Source organism: Megalops cyprinoides, chromosome 9 (genome assembly GCF_013368585.1).
Source record: "Megalops cyprinoides isolate fMegCyp1 chromosome 9, fMegCyp1.pri, whole genome shotgun sequence".
Taxonomy (NCBI): domain Eukaryota; kingdom Metazoa; phylum Chordata; class Actinopteri; order Elopiformes; family Megalopidae; genus Megalops; species Megalops cyprinoides.
This window is the reverse complement of record NC_050591.1, coordinates 19,723,859-19,739,614: the sequence shown is the minus strand read 5'-3', so window position 1 is coordinate 19,739,614 and position 15,756 is coordinate 19,723,859. Positions and strand designations below refer to the sequence as shown.

Below are 15,756 nucleotides of genomic sequence, written 5' to 3'. Positions count from 1 at the left end.
GAGGCGGGGCAGCCTGGGAGAGCGTCTCTCACTCTTTACAGTATGGTGGGGACGCATGCTGTCATCTATGGGGACAGATTAAGAACATGGTCCAGGAATTCTTTACTGTCAAATGCTAAGACGTTGTTTCTGTTTTGCTGCTGCTGTTTGTGCTCATACATATTTTGGATCTAGTGTTTGCTTTATTGATCAAATCACTCTCTGCTTTCACTTTGTTGCTAGATTGGTCCCCTCAGGCGTTCACTGCATTTGTGAGGCCTGAGATGTTGAAAGTGAAACCTGCTGGTTTCATGTCCTTCTGGGTCTGTAGTTGAACTCGGTGGCAAACGGTGTGTTCCTGTGACAGCAGAGGGAAGGATGTTTTGTGCCACACCCTTCAATCTGTCTCAGTCCGTCTGTCTGGCCCCGCACAACTCTGACATCGGCATTCTGCTCGCTTTGATCGCTCGCTGTTCCTCTCTCTCTCTCTATCGCTCTCTCTCCCTCCCTCCTTTGCTGTCCGGTCTTTGTATCCATTTCTCTCTACCGTATTCCCATTTGTCTCCCCCCTCCCTCTCCTTCATCATCTGTTTCACCTGCCTTTACCTCTGTCTCTGTCTCTCTGTCTTGTGTTCTCCCTCCCTCTTTTCTCTAGTTTTCTGTACACACACACACACACACCCCTCCCCCGTCTTGGACGGCAGCGCATGGAGGTCAAAGCGGAGGCTAGCCTGGTATGTTAATGTGCTGCAGGCCGTCAATGATTAATGAGCTCTGGGACTTCCAGAGAGAGTAAGGGAATGGAGTGAGAGAGAGGCGCTGGGTCAGTGCCCCCCCCCTTTCCCCCCCCCACCAGCACTTCCGGGCACTTCCTTGGTGCCTTCATCCATTTGCTTTGCTCTTGTCCACAGCCTTCATGTAAACTTTAATGTTTCACATCTCTGCTGGTGCCATTCAAATCAAGTTGTTTTTACATTTGCCTGTAGAGACTGCTGGATGCATTGCTGAATCGAGGTGTGAAGTGCTGTGGGGGTTTTTTTTTTTTGTGGTAATTTGGATTAAAGGAGAGTCTGGGCTTGTAAGCAGATGGTTGCAGGTTCGATTCCCATGTGGGATGCTGCCGTTCGAACCGTTTGAAAAATGGTAAACTGAATTTCCACATTGAAATTCTCTGCTGTATAAATGGATCATATGTAAAAATCTGTGTGAGCTGTGTAAGTCGATATGCCAAGCAAATGTATATTAATAAGCACAATCAGCATGTTTCTGCCTGCTTCCATCTGGCTCTCACTGTCGTCACTGTGCTGCTGGTGCTGATGGTATATTGGTGGACACAGGTGTACAGCGGTCTCCCATTCAGGCACTTAATCCAGTTCCACCTGGGGCTTCTGGGTGGTTGTTACCCCACCTCTCAAATCTCCATCTCTGTTCTTGCAGACAGGTGGATGTTTTCCGATTCACGCTCTTCTTGATAGGGCGCACTTTCCTCCACTGCTCCTGGGAAGGAGGTTTAGAGATTTCTCTGAGATCCACAGTAAGATGGATGTTCCACCCTCTGCCTCTCTCTGTCCTCCACTCTCAACCGTCTCCTTCACTCTCTCTCTGTATTGCTCAGCTCTCTGCCTCTCCCTCTCCTTACTCTCTGCCCCCCCCACTCCCATCTCCCTCTGTCTTCCTCTGATCCCCTCTCTCTTCTCCCCCCCCCCCCCCCCCCCCCTTCCCCGTGTATCACATGGTGAGTTCAGCAACCTGCTTTGTCTCCCTGTTGTTGTTGTGTGGCTTCCGCCTGCCTGCTGGTGGAGTAGTAGCTCATTAGCTCTTTCTTACATCTCCCTGGGCTCCGCAGCCCCCATCCTTTCCCCCTCAGACCTCAATCAACCAGTCAGAGGGGCTCCCGGCCAGCCGCTGGGCCAATGAGCAGTCGCTCTGCCTCTCAGTCACTCTGCTCTCGCCAGCGTCTGTTCATTAGGGCTCCGGTAGGCTCTCTCTCCTCCTGTTAGTGCTGCCCTCTGGCAGGCGATCCTTCATCCGTCCCTTTATTAGAGGAGTCTGTGTCTGGCAGTACGACAGCCCCGCTGATGCCTGAATCCGGGGCTGTTATTACAAAGCTCACCTTCAGCCGTTTCTGTATGCAAAAAGTGTCACTCATTATGCTTTGCAATGATACGGGCAGACTTCTAGCTGAGCATGAGGACTCGGTGAGCATATGTAAATAACAGCTTTCTCCCTAATGGGGGGTTGGGCAGAAAACTAAACAAAGAACACTAAACACTAGAATATAGTATCGCTCTCCCTCCCAATATTGGGAGGGGAATTAGTGAGCAAAAAAACTGATACAAATTATGGTTGTGTTAGCGGTTCTTGGGAAGTATGTGGCTATTTTGCGAACGTGTTAAATAAGTTTTTAAATTACTTGAAATAACACCACAATATTGCTCCAGTAACCTCAGTGTTGCTACATTTAAACGGCAAACTAACAAAACGGGAGATGCAGGACCAGTGCTAACGAGGTGCAGACTCAATAGTTAAGAGAGAGAAACAGGAAAGTCACACACTGTGCTGTGCTTTGCTTTATATTTTTTCATGTTTTTGCACATCTGGCTAAAGGGTCAATTTGGTCTGTATTTTTTTGTAACTGTTTCAAGACAGGAGAGTGGTGTCAGTTACAAAATGTATTAGATTGATGTTGCACATGTTATACACAAATTATGTAATTTAGTCATTTAATTTCACATTTTTAGGTTTCTTACATCCTGAATCATGATCTGAATCATGTTCTTTTTGGGTTTTCTTTTAGTATTTACCATTTTCATCATCACAGATACAATTGCTTGCCAGCTCTTTTGGGTATAGTGTGTGTATATTTCTGTCTCTCAGTGTTCTTTGATCTGACACGTTGTATTATTTATTATTTTTTCTACAGTGCATTGTATGCTGAAAAGGCATTGTCAAAATTCCTCACAGTGTACTTCATGTAAAAGGTATCTGTGTATTTCTCATCTGAAAGGTTAATTAGGAGCTTTTTACCACCAGGATGGTATTATTTTACCCAGTGTACTACAGCAGAAGCAAAATGTAATTTTCCATTCAGGAGTGTTATTTTTATATTCATTCTTAGACAAAGTTGGCTTGCTAGCTAGATTAAGCTGTGTCTGGCTACCTAGTTGTACCGAAGCACCAGATACAGTTGCTTAATGGATTACTTTGCTGTGGAAGTTACTGTAATTGTTTTGTGTGGTGTGAACAAATTGACCTGACCCAGACCGCGTATTTGATGTTAATTTGTTAATGCTGCATTTCTCTGTGCCTTGAAGAAGCAGCCCAACCTCCCATCTGGTTTGCATATAGACCACACTCTTTCTGGCCACTGAATTTGGAGTGTGTATTCTGGTTACGCATGGTTCTACTGCCTCAGCTGGATCCATTTGTGCAGATATATTATTAATTGCATCACTTGAGTCACGGTTTGATAAATTGCGAAGTGATGGTGTCTTCCCATCCCTACTCCATAACTCTGTCTCCCCCACTCTCTTTGGCTGTTGCTGTGACACTGCCAGAGAAGGCGCATGTCACGTGACAAGCCTGAATGAGTTCTGTGGGGCTAGGTCAAGACGCGGTCACCATGAATAAAACCCATTGTGTCACAGCGTCTTAATGTGCCAAAAAGGCGGGACTGCCTCCTCTTATGTGTCTGCGTGCTCTCAGATCACAGGAATCTGCCGGAATGGCAGGGACCACCTCGCCTCGTGTGTCTGCGTGCTCTGAGAGAATAGTGGCTTTTCCCACACTTTTAGTATGAAAAACTTTCTTGAGTTACATATTTAAAAGCATGGCAGTGGCCTGTAGTGTTTCCTGGAGCGACACTGTTGGACTCCCTCTTCTCTCAGTCCCTGTTACCCTTTTTCCCACTTTAGTGCTCGGCAACTTATTCTGGGGTCAGGATGGTTTTCCCATTTCCTTTCTGCTGTGCTGACCTGAGTTGGCTCAGCCTGCACGCTCCTCTGGTCACAGACTACCAGTTGTGTGCCAGTTGCGTTACTTTGATTGGTGTTTGTGCTGAAAAACAGGCAAAGAAAGGTAGCAGAAGAAAGACGGGAGCTCCCTGGCGTTGAAAATCACAGCAAAGTCTGCAGGAGATGGAAGCGATATGGAGTCCTTTTTTTTGTACGGAAAAGCTTAGCCTTGGACCGCACACAAGGTTCAGGCGTTCCTCTTTCTCTCTGTTTAGGCACCGGTGTTCAGTGCCACATTGTGTGGTAAAGCTCTGGCTAATTCTGTCAATAAGAAATAGTACTGTACCTGGCCAGGGAGCTTTGTTTCCATTTCCTCCTTGCCTGCTTCCAGCTTCACTGTGGAAGAGGGGCACACAGACGTCACTAAAACCCTTCACTTATAATAAAATGGATTGCAGTTTGTAGGGTCCTGGTGGCATCCCCGGCGTGTGGGTTCAGGGAATTGGTCTCGGCTTATGGGGGAAGAGGGGCCTGTGTGCTGATGTCAGTGAGTTAGGCCACAGGCTTTTCTGTGTCCCCCTGGATAACAGTGCATACGAAGAAAGACACTGACAGTATTGATTCTGTCAGTGTGTGGGGGCAAGTCAGCTGAGTGTGCATGCCATCTGTCTGTAGGAGCCCATCATCCTCTGGAAAAATGCATTCTTTCTGTTAGGGGGAGGGAGGGAGCCATTCCTGGTTACACACAGCTGTAAAGTGTGGCGGTGGCAGGGCCTGTCTTGTTTGTGCTGTGATGGAGGCTGTGTATGATTGCGTGCAGGAGTCTGTGTATTGTACAGGCTGGGAGTTTGGGGGGGTTGATGGGGCGTGAGGGTCGTGTGGGACACTACTTAAACACCACCTGGGGTATTTTACCTAATCTGGCTCCCACAAACACTACCCCCCTCCCCTATAACACCAGCAAGTCATTGCTGGAGAAAGTGTCTGCGGATTTTTGCTTTTGTTTCCCACATGACGCTCACAAAGAGGGTCAAGTGTAAAAGAACATGTCTCCCCCCAGTCACTGCAGACGCCGGCTCAGAACTGGTCTGTACGATAAGACAAATCAGCAGTGTACAAACACTGAAAGAATTTCTGAAAGCCCCCATTAATAATTCATATCCTTCTGTCATTTGCTTTACATTTCATCTCGCAGTGAAAGCAGCGGGGACTGTTTCCTGAGGCTGAACGAGGCGCAGAACCCCCACCCCCGCATGCTGATCACAAGCGTCCTCTAAATGTGTAGCCCTGAAAACGGTCACCGTTCAGTAGAGAAACTCCACCCTGGGAGGTCTCCAGTATGTTGACCTGCTTGGTCCACAGGAAGTTTGAGTATTATTCTGTCTGCATGCATCGTAACTCATAAATAAACTGCTAACCCATACTGCCACTGTTCTGCCACCCAAGCGCAAAAGTGGAAAAACGGTGCAAGGTGCGTCAGTTAGGCTGCAAATGCAAAAAAAAAAACATAAAAGAGAAGCCCATGAATCATAAAGTGGGATTAAAGTTACTGAAAAGACAGTGTTGTGTCAAGCAGGTTTGTTCAGCGTTGGCTTTGTAAATATGTACAAAGGCTTTGTCGTAACCTCACTCCTCCTCTCCTCTCTTCTGCTCTGGCGCTTAAGTCTCGCATTTCCTGAAACACATGGGGAAGGAGGGGGATAAATACACCTCCAGGGGACGCATACCTCAGGCCTCTGAGTGACTGGTCTGTCTGCAGGTGTGTGGAACGGCATCGGGTGCGGAGTGCAGCCGCTGGTCGAAAGAAGAAGATAGACAGAAAGGGGAAAGGGCCAGAGCGAGAGAGAGAGGGAAGGAACAGGCGAGAGGAAGAGAAGGGATTTCTGCCGCTCTGATTGCCTCGTGGCTGGAGGCAGCGCTGGTAATTAGCATTCCAGCGGAGAGCCATTGTAGCGCAGGGTATTGATGGGGCGCGTTGGATGCTAGAGAATTCATTTGAAGATGCCCAGGGCAATATTTTTCCAGGATTGAAGGAAAAAAGGGAAGAGAATGAGGGAGAGATAAAGGAATTGGGATGGAGAGAGAGCGAGAGAGCATCTCAGCATAACAGACAATTCAAATAAAAAAAAAAAAGAATTCTTAAATATGAGTGAAACCTATCTCGCTTTACAGGGTAAAAAGCAGTGTAATTTAGACCCAAGGGGGTAAGAGTTTGAAGGGTTTGGCAGGAAAGGTGACGTGCCTTTTCTTCGGATGAGTGACAGTGTAGCTTTCTGTGACAGCGGAAGGAAGGTGTCTTCCTTTCTCTCCCCCTGCTGCTGTCTCACTGTCTTCAGTTTAAAATCCTGCTTTTTCCTCTGAAGGAGAGATGTGTCTCTTCGTTCTTTGAAGGAGACAGGAATACAAAGCATGGAAAAAAATTAGACTGCTGCTTTTGTTGGAAAATTCTTTTTAAGTGTGTCTGAGTGTGCGTGTGTTTTTGGTTCTACCTGGCATGATCCTCAACCTGATTGGAGGAAAAAAAAAAATCCTGGGAAGACAGTTAGACAGTTCTCAAATTCAAAAAAGAAAACAGTAAAAAGAATCTTAAATAATGCCACACAAATGACAGTGGTATGCAGCAGACTTTGTACAAATGTATAAGTCATTCCTGTTTGTACTTGTTTTCACACTATTTTATACATCATAAGCCCTGCATTGTAGTCTTACAATATATAAAAGAACATTGAAACAAAGCTTTAGAAATGTGTGTGCGGTGTCTTTCCTACTGATGAAATTTACTGAAAGCTTTACTGAAAAGCAAGCTTCCCCAGGCCATTTTCTTCATCTCTCTGCGAGTTTTAGAACTAGTAAAATTAAACATTGTAATGTTGCATTTCGTGTGTCAATGAAGATTGCACATGCCACGTACAAGCACAAACACATATTCTGTACGTACACCCACACACATGCAGTGTCTTCTCAGAGATTACTGTTCCGCCCTGATTGACAGAAATCCCTGTGTCTGTGGGGAGATGTGTACTCCCAGAATGCCTCAGGGCAGCTGTATTGCTTCCTTGTCCTGCTGTACGATATGACAGCCAGTTCTACCCAAGGCTGAATTGGTCACTACTCCTGTTTTGGACAAGGAGCTCGAGGTGGTGGGACTGGGAGCCTAGTTAATGGAGCCAGGTTTAAACAGACACAGAAGACAGCTGCGTTATTATGTTTGATACTGTATTGATACTTATTATGCTTGAGCCTATAAGGGCGTTGTCAGAGAGCTGAGTTTGGGGTTTAATAATTGCATTGCTTCAGATGTTCTGTGTCTGGGCCTCCCGTTGATCCGGCCAGTGGAGATCAATGAAGAGGAGTAATTGTGCGAGAAAGATGAATTAAAAATGCTCACTCTCATTTGTTACTTGGTGTCACTTTCGCCCACTCCCCGGTGCGGCTCCCAGTTCGAGGAACACGGATGCCAATTAGCGCTGCGTGGGAGGTCACATTTTGCGACGAGTGTGGGCATCATGTGATCCTTATTATGGAGGTCTCAATGTGGCAAGGCCAAAGGCTGCTGTATTGTTATTCCTTCGAGTGGTTTGTAAGAAAGAATGGCAGAAATGTTTATTGCGCTAAATTCACTTTAGTTTTAAGTTTAGTTTTTAGTGCTGAGCACTGTTAGGCCTGTAGGAGTGTTAGAGCAATGTTGGTGGTGAGGCGGAATTGGCATTGGCTTCGTACCTCTGAGATAGGATAGTCAGGAGGTCTCTTGACCTGCAGACAGGTGCCTCAAGCCTCTGGGATTCTCTACTTTTACTCCATTGAGGGCAAAAAAAAAAAACAACACCCATGTATTTGTTCCAGTTCTGTGCGAAGATTGACATTGGGGGTACAGAGATCAAGGTGAGCAAAGCACTCCCACACACCCACTTTTAAGTCTTCCATCTATGTGTTTATTAAGGGTTCCACTTGTAGTGCAAGTGTTACTTTTTGTGCCTACCTCAGTGGAGCTTACCCGTCCAGCTGCGGCTTCCAGCGGAGTCAGGTTTCCAGCCAGGCAAGAGCAGGGCTGCAGGAGGGCTAATACTCTGTGCCCAGTGTGGTTCCCCACGCACACTCCCTCAGGAAGAGCCATGCACCAAGCGGCACATGAGTCAGGTCCAAGGCCTCCCTAACCACACTGTGACCGAGCCCCCCCCATACCCCTCTCTGCCTACTCTCCTCCACTGCATCACCCCTTGCCATGTGCAGGAAGTGGCCAGAGACAGATGGGATCGTGTCATAGCTCTAAGCAGAAGGGGGGGGGGGGGGGGGGGGGGGGAATGGGGTTTTTGTTTCTGCAAAAGTGGGTATCAGCATGGACTGCTCCATATTTTGTGATGGGGGCAGACTGTATTTGGTTCACACTCTCCCCTAAAAATAGCCCTCTCCTTCGACATGGGTCTTGCAGAACACCAGCAAAGCACACTACCCTTTCACCTATCTCAACACGCCTACTCTCCACTGGTCCATTAGGACCTGATCACCGTGTGAGTGCAAATTATGGAGCCCTTCGGGCTTTAATTAATTGAATTAATTGATTCATTCATATTTACCTTCCGTCTCAAAGTGTAAGTCCATGTTTTCGAAAGACCTTTGCAGTGAGTCATTACCAGAGGAAACACAAAGAAAGACTCATACACTGAAGGCAAAATGGCAAGGTTTGATTATTGAGTATCCAACCTTGGATGCCGAAGAATATTTAAATGTCAGATCAGAAAGGTGACGTGCGGTTGTGATCTCGCTGCTTAGCAGCCACAGTGGCATGGTGACACGGTGGCACAGCATCACAGCCCTGGAGGAGGGTCCTGACAGCTGGTGCATCTACCCTCACTTTTCACACAACTCTCCAACAGCGCTGAAGTGTCACTCCCTGCCCTCAAATTTTCACAAGTTTCTAATGAGGGGAAAGGGTACGTTAAGGGGGAGATGGGTAATAAAATCCTCCCCCCCATAAAGCTGCGCCAAATGCTCCAGTAAAAAGCCAGATGTACAAATCCATAATTTTAAAATTATAGAGACGTGTGTCAGTTCTTGTCCATCTCCTTGACAGCACCCATCGCACAGTGCCTGCATTCCTGTCTCAGAAGAGACAATAATTCATTGTAACTGAGACTCGCATCATTACATCATTAACGCAGCACCGGGACACCTATCTCCACTCTCTCATTTGCACCTTGCGCAAGCTAATTAGCGGGAAAAAGCTGGCAGTTTATCTCGGTTACAGACACGACTGTAATTCCATACTAATTAGCGTGGCAATCATGTTAAAAAGAAAGAAAACTTATATACGTATATGTATATACATCCCACTTGGGTAATTCATGTTAAACACTTTTTAATGAAGATGGATTAAGTGTGGAACTGGAAATTAAACATCTTGGCACCCCCCACCCCCTCTCCTTCACATGTAAACACTTAGAAAAGGGCTCCTGAATGTACAGTATGTGACCAGGTTCCGGCTTTTTTTTTTCAGTATCAGAAAAAAATGCACATAGCAAATTGCATGTCATTTACGATCTTTTGGAGTAATTAATCTGGAAAATGTCACCTCCAAAAGATATCATATGGGTCTGTCGGTGAATGTGATTTGTCCAGGCTGTTCACAAAGAGGACACCTGTCGTCCTCCTGTTATGTACATCGCCGCTTGGCAAGAGGTAGTATTTATGCCCTTAGTATTCTCCCTCATGTCACTTCCTGTCTGAACAGGGGAACAGTGACCTTTCACCCCTGCTGTACAGAGATGTTTCTGCGCGATTTTCGCCCAGGCTCTGGGATGTTAGAGCAGTGTGACATGAAGCTTGAGAAACAGGGTTGAAAAGAGTGAGTGAGCACGTTCCTTTTATGGCTTCTCTGTGCTTGCTGTCTCTCCTGGCTGTCTGGAGCTGTTCTCCACAGGTTACTTTTGTGTCACAGCAGTAGGGGAGCCTCTTGGAGCACAGACAGGTGGCCTCCATGGTCAGACCGTACCCACAATACCCTGAGGCATCCCTTAAGGCCTGCTGACCACAGACAGCCTTGAATGTTCTGCTGTGCGTGGCAGCGTGGCTAAAGCGCTGTGATTTCATGGCCGCAGAAATCCTCAGGGCCAACGCTGAGCTGAATCGGGGAGCAGGCAGGTTGTCTCATTCACAAAGAGATGGCCCCAAGCCACCACGGCAGCAGAGCCCGGCCTGCCCCGCTCATGCCCAGTTCACGCCTCCGTGTCTCCGTCTGTTGAAGACGCTTCCCTCCACCTGGGACCTCAATTACAGACCTGGCTGCATGACAAACAGGAAATGAGTTCATTTGCCAACCAGGAAGGGCCTTAAATAAGTGCTTCCCAGGCCAGTTGACTGTGATATAGTACCAACCCGTTGTGAAGCCCTGACTCGAATAGCGTAAACACGTCGTTGTCAGGCTCGAAACGTTACAAGACCATTGCAAGATGAAGTAAAGTTTGTGAGAGAAGTTGTTGTTAGAAACTCTGGATGTGTGCGTCATGCCGCAGGGTCCATAAGAGAGCTGAATGTTTTGGTGCTTTTACGTGTCTGCTCACTGAAGAGAGAGGAGAGATGGCATGAATATTTAACCTGCTGGGAGGGGATATGTGTGTCTCAGTGACGCAGTTTGAACAGGGGGTTGGGGAGGTCGTTAAAGCTCTTGTGAGAGACTGAAGATGCCCTATTTACATATCAATCACCAGTTTAATTTCAATCATTTGTACTACGAAATGACCCGGATTTCGTCATCATCTTCCTGAGGAAAAAAAATCATCACTGCCAGTAAGAAATAAATTATGAATACAGATACTGGAGAGCACTTTTTTGAGTCTGGCAGCTACTCTCAAATGAATATTGATCTCTGTATTGACCATTTACCACATTTGCAATGATGTAGAGTGAGCTGATCACATGATCTGAAGTGGTCACTTGTGCATGGGTCATGACCTTTTGCCAGCTGTCATGTAATCAGCCAACTTTCTGCATATGTCAAGTTCGGGTGTGCGCCAGGCATCACCCCCATTAGTATTTCTTCTCAATCCTGTGTGTGTGTGTGTGTGTGTGTGTGAGTCCCCCTAGACCTGCTCCCGGTGTTAAATGCTGCTTCAGTGTACTGCTGACATCAGTCTTTTTCTGATTGAAAACCTGTCACAGAGGACAGTTACCAAAACATTTTGCAGCAGGGGCCTGGATGATCAGTTTCTCTCACTGAGCTGTGCGTGCTGATGCTGTGGTCCAGTCAGAGCCTCTGCCTAGCTCCAGCTTCAGACTCCCATAGCGGTGTCTGCAACAGTAGGTTTGTTTGTCCTCAGTTCTGTGCTGCTGTCAGTGTGCGGTGAGTTTACTGGAGTGTGTCTTACTGAGACAGACGATTTGTAATGAACACCATCTGGCCCTGCACTGCATGCTGCTGTGTTAAATCCCTCCATCCAACTGCACCCCTTTTCTGTGTGTGTGTGTGTGTGTGTGTGTGTGTGTGTGTGTGTGTGTGTGTGTGTGTGTGTGTTTGGGGGGGGGGGGGTATAACGGCTTCATTAAGTACATTAATAACTGATGAGCCCGCCCACTGTTCGTTACCAGCGCAGAGTCACGGAGACACTAGTTTTAATGGTTTAGCCATGAACCATATCATTATTGCTCATTATTTGCTTGCTTCGCTGATGGCCCCTGTTCATATTGCACCATTATACAAATATTCTGGAGGCTGTTTACAATGGGTAGCTGGGATTTGACTACAGCATCGTGGGTTAAGCATACAGCCTAGCCTGAGGATATCCTGCCGTAGTCCTGTGTTTTAGGTGCCTCTAGTGTCTGGAATACTGTGCATCTTATTGGCTTTTTTAGTTCTGCAAGCAGAGCCCTGCTTCAGCACCACTCTTCTGTGTTTGCACCAAGGCCCCATGCCTCGGGTGCAAGGTCTGTCTTTCACACCGGGCCTGGGATTAGAGCAGATTTGATTCTTAATGATATTTTCCATCATAACCTGTGCAGGGGCTCTCCTGGTGTCGGTTAAAATGCTAATTAATTACAGTGGCACTTCTGCAGCGTAATTAAACACGGTCCCACAAGGCTCCGTATTTTAATAAACCCGTTTCCCTGAGTCTCCTCCCCCACTCTCAGGGCCTCAGGGAAAGAACTTAAATATTTCATGGTGCTTGTAAGCAGAAGAGCAGTATCACCCTCGTTCTGGTAAACGGGAGAGATCTGGAAGGCGAGTGCATTATGCTGGAGAAGATGAGGTGGTGAAAGCTGAGAATATCCGCTTCGCCTCAGCCCGTTCACATTCAAGGCATCATCCTCTTGACTTCAGCTGCAATTTCACAATCTCAAGGTTACTGCTGTCGGTTTAGCACGCAAGTTTGTCTTGATTGTCTTAATATGTTGCTGAAAATGAGAAATATCACCTAATACAAATGAGAAAGAGGGTCTGTTTGGTCATGTATCTTATTCACTGCCTGTATTACAAGGCAGTAAGATTGGGTGAGTAGCTTGCGGTCTTAATAATAATAATGATTATAATAATAATAGTTGTTATTTCCCGTACCCAGAGCAACTTGCAGTGAATTTGAAGATGTAATTGTTGTTCATAAAAGCATTTACGGCTAATACATTAATTCATAAATATCAATAACTTACTAAACGCCCAAGTCCTCGGAGGAGGATTTGGCTGCTTCCATCTCAGGGTTAGGCCCCTCCTATGTCACACAGCTCACACTGATTGATTGACATCCCTTGGGATTACCTTAAGTTGGACGTGTCTCCTGAGTAGGGATCTCATTCAGGAAGTGTAATGATGTCGATGGTATGCATTTAAATTTGTGTGATGGCTGAAATCTTCTAGAATTCTCAAGCTGGAATATTTTAATAGCCAAGTGCTGTTTTTTTTTTTTTTCCTTTCCCCAAACGCTGTAAGAAATTCCTGTTTATTTTGTATAAATAATGAGTCACTGTGAAGGGATCTCCACTCACTCACTCTTTCAGACAGAAGCATAAATAATATCAGTAAGTTGCCTTATTTGAGGCTCTGGGGCTTTCCTTCATGAATATGGACAAGAGGATGGCATTCTGAATTTTTTGCTCTTTGTTTTTGTATAAGTATTCGCATAATGATTCAAATAACCTCTTCGATGAGTCATCAAAGTATTTGTTCTCATTCCCAGTGAATGGCCTCATTGACTGTGCCACCTTTGCCTGTCTTGGCCCAGTAGCGTTGGCCTCACCTGTAGAGTTTAGCTGTGTACACATGCACACAATCACATCATCGCGCCACCTTCCTCTATGATAGCCTCAAGGTGAGCAGGTTCTGCTGAAGGAGGCAGTCCTGTGAAGAGGCAATTCTTCCAGCTACTTGGTTTCTTTATGGCTCAGGGTGAGAGTGGGAGATGAGGGAGTGCATAGGAGGCATTAAACACCAGACCTGGGCTGAGGTTTCTTTTTTCTTTTGTTCATTAACTGTGAAAGTGGCTTTGGTATCTATGTGTTTCTTCTCCTTCATGTAATCTGCCCACCGTTAGTGTGGTTTTCACTGCATTGGTGTGTTGCAGTGCCACTGAAATCACCCTGTTGGTGGGTAGCAGTGGCCTTGAGATCACTGCATATTTTTACTGAGGCAATTCTGTGTAAAGTACCTTGTCCAAAGGTGCAACAGCAGTGCCCCAGCAGGGAATCAAACCAGCAACCTTTTGGTTACAGGCCCTGCTGCGTACCACTATGCTACACTGCCGCCCAGCAAATATCCCAGCACTTCCTTAGTCAGCAGCAGTAGGAGCAGGTGCTTACTCAGGTGACCTCTCACTGCATCACGTCACAGCAGCAGGGGCTGTGCAGGGGATGCTTTTACATGGAGTTGCTTTGGAGCTGTAGCTACTGCGTGTGTGTGTGTGTGTGTGTGTGTGTTTGTACCTGCATGTGTGCCTTTGTGCGCATGCGTGTGTGTGTGTGTTTGTACGTGTGTGTGTATGTTTGTTTGTGTGGTTGTGGGAATCAAAGTCAGATGAGAACTGGAAGAAAGGGATGTTTGAACCTGTTGACCCTTGCACACTTGTGCTCTTATTCCATTGTTTCTGAAAGCCCTGCATTGTGTTATACTGGGCTGGCAGTATGGAGCAATGCTTATGGGAAGGGGCCTGTTTCCCAAAAGACTGTTTGTTCTCAGGTGAGACACTGCCGTTGTATCCTTCAGGTAGTTTAAATGGTTTAAAACCCAGTTTCAAGTGATGTATAAAAATGTCAAGTCTTGAAGGAAAAAAAGTCCTTTATCATTTGCTGACCGTCTTATCTGGGGTGACCTCCATCACTTGTTATACACATTATTCTTTAAAAGGTGGGATATTGACTGGGACAATTCAGGCAAAGGACACTGCAGTAGCCTTAATTCAGAGCTACAACACGTCTGGTCCAAAGTCTAATGATATAAGTACTCCACTACTATCGAAGAAAAGGGAAGTACAAGTACAATGTAAATGAATGAAAGCTCCCTGAAGATTAATAAGGTTACATTCCATTCAGCTTATGTAAAATGAAATCTCATTGAGATTTTCATGGAAAAAAAAAAACTTATTTTTGTCTCTACTGGTGAATAAGCCTCTTAAAAGAAGCTTTTCACCTGTGATTTATCTTCAGTTTGAGGGCTCTGTCTTACTGAATGTCTATTGGCTGCAGAGAAAGTGGTGGGCGGGAACAGTCTGCTTTTGAAACAGTTTTGTCAGATCAGTACAAGATATTTTGACAGTTGGATTTCAGACTGGTGCGGAACATTTTGGGGTTAGGATCAGGGTGGCATGGTTGTTACTGGGTCAGTTCTTGAGGATAGAATCAGGTGAGATCAGGGCAGAACTGGGTGGCCAGGAAAGAAAAGGTGAGAGCTTGTATCACCATCAAAGGGAACAGATGTCATAGCATTTCACTGTGTTGCTGTTTAAGAGAAGGAGGCTACATTTTTGCATTAGTTCTGAACTTTGCTTTAGTTCTTATCTGAACAGTGTTTGACTAGTGAATGCAGTGCCTCTGGATTTTAACCTGCTATTGATCTGCATTTGACTCTGGTACCTGAAATGCCTTCTTCAAAGGCCTTTACCCCTCAGGTTTATATTGTGAACCATCCACCAGTGCAAGGAGAGGTACTTTCCCTCCGGGTCACTAGGGGTCAGTGTTTCATCACTGAGGTTCTGAATGCAGCCATGGCTGCAAGCAGTTCCAGGGGGTCCACTTTCTAAATCTCTCCTGTCTTTTCCCTAGGCTATCCTGGAGGTTATCCCACCACAGCTCCCACCTACACACCCAACCTCTACCAGACCGGAAGCCCAGGCTACCCCCCAGGTAAGACCTCCCTCCTCCCTCATCACAGCCAGAAGCTGCACCCACACGCTTTCTTCATCGGGCACGTCTGCGGTTCTGTCTTATCACCCGCCACTCCGGCCACATCTCTGTACCCTGTCTGGAACGTGTCTCTGGATAACCGCGCGGTGAAAACAAGTGTTGGAGTCCTTCACAGGGGAGCGCGGAGTGCGTCAGCCAGTGCTGGGAGTATCTCACACAGACACATCTACTCTGCTCTGCATCTGCCACCTTGATTAATTGATTGCTGTGGAGGACAAAAAGGAAGTGGACTCAGAAGACACATTGTTTGGTCAATGCTGTCCGGGGGTAATTAAATTCAGGGGGGGGATCAGGGCCATGTTCCACTGCACATGCAGGAAGACACAGCTTTTGATTCTGGAAGGGAGTGTGTGTGTGTGTGTGTGTGTGTGTGTGTGTGTGTGTGTGTGTAGGGGCGGTGGGGGGGTGGGGGTGGGGTACGCTCCTCTGTTCACACTGCCTCAGG

General features: G+C 46.5%; 1 protein-coding gene across 3 annotated transcripts in view; it reads left to right on the top strand.

Moving 5' to 3' along the window:
- fam168a (family with sequence similarity 168 member A) overlaps positions 1-15,756 on the top strand; it is a 51,674-nt gene that overhangs the window by 24,540 nt on the left and 11,378 nt on the right. For all 3 annotated transcript variants that reach the window (XM_036537075.1, XM_036537073.1, XM_036537074.1), the window contains one exon: positions 15,171-15,251. In XM_036537075.1, the coding sequence (XP_036392968.1) occupies positions 15,171-15,251 (81 nt within the window). The remainder of the gene's footprint in view (positions 1-15,170; positions 15,252-15,756) is intronic.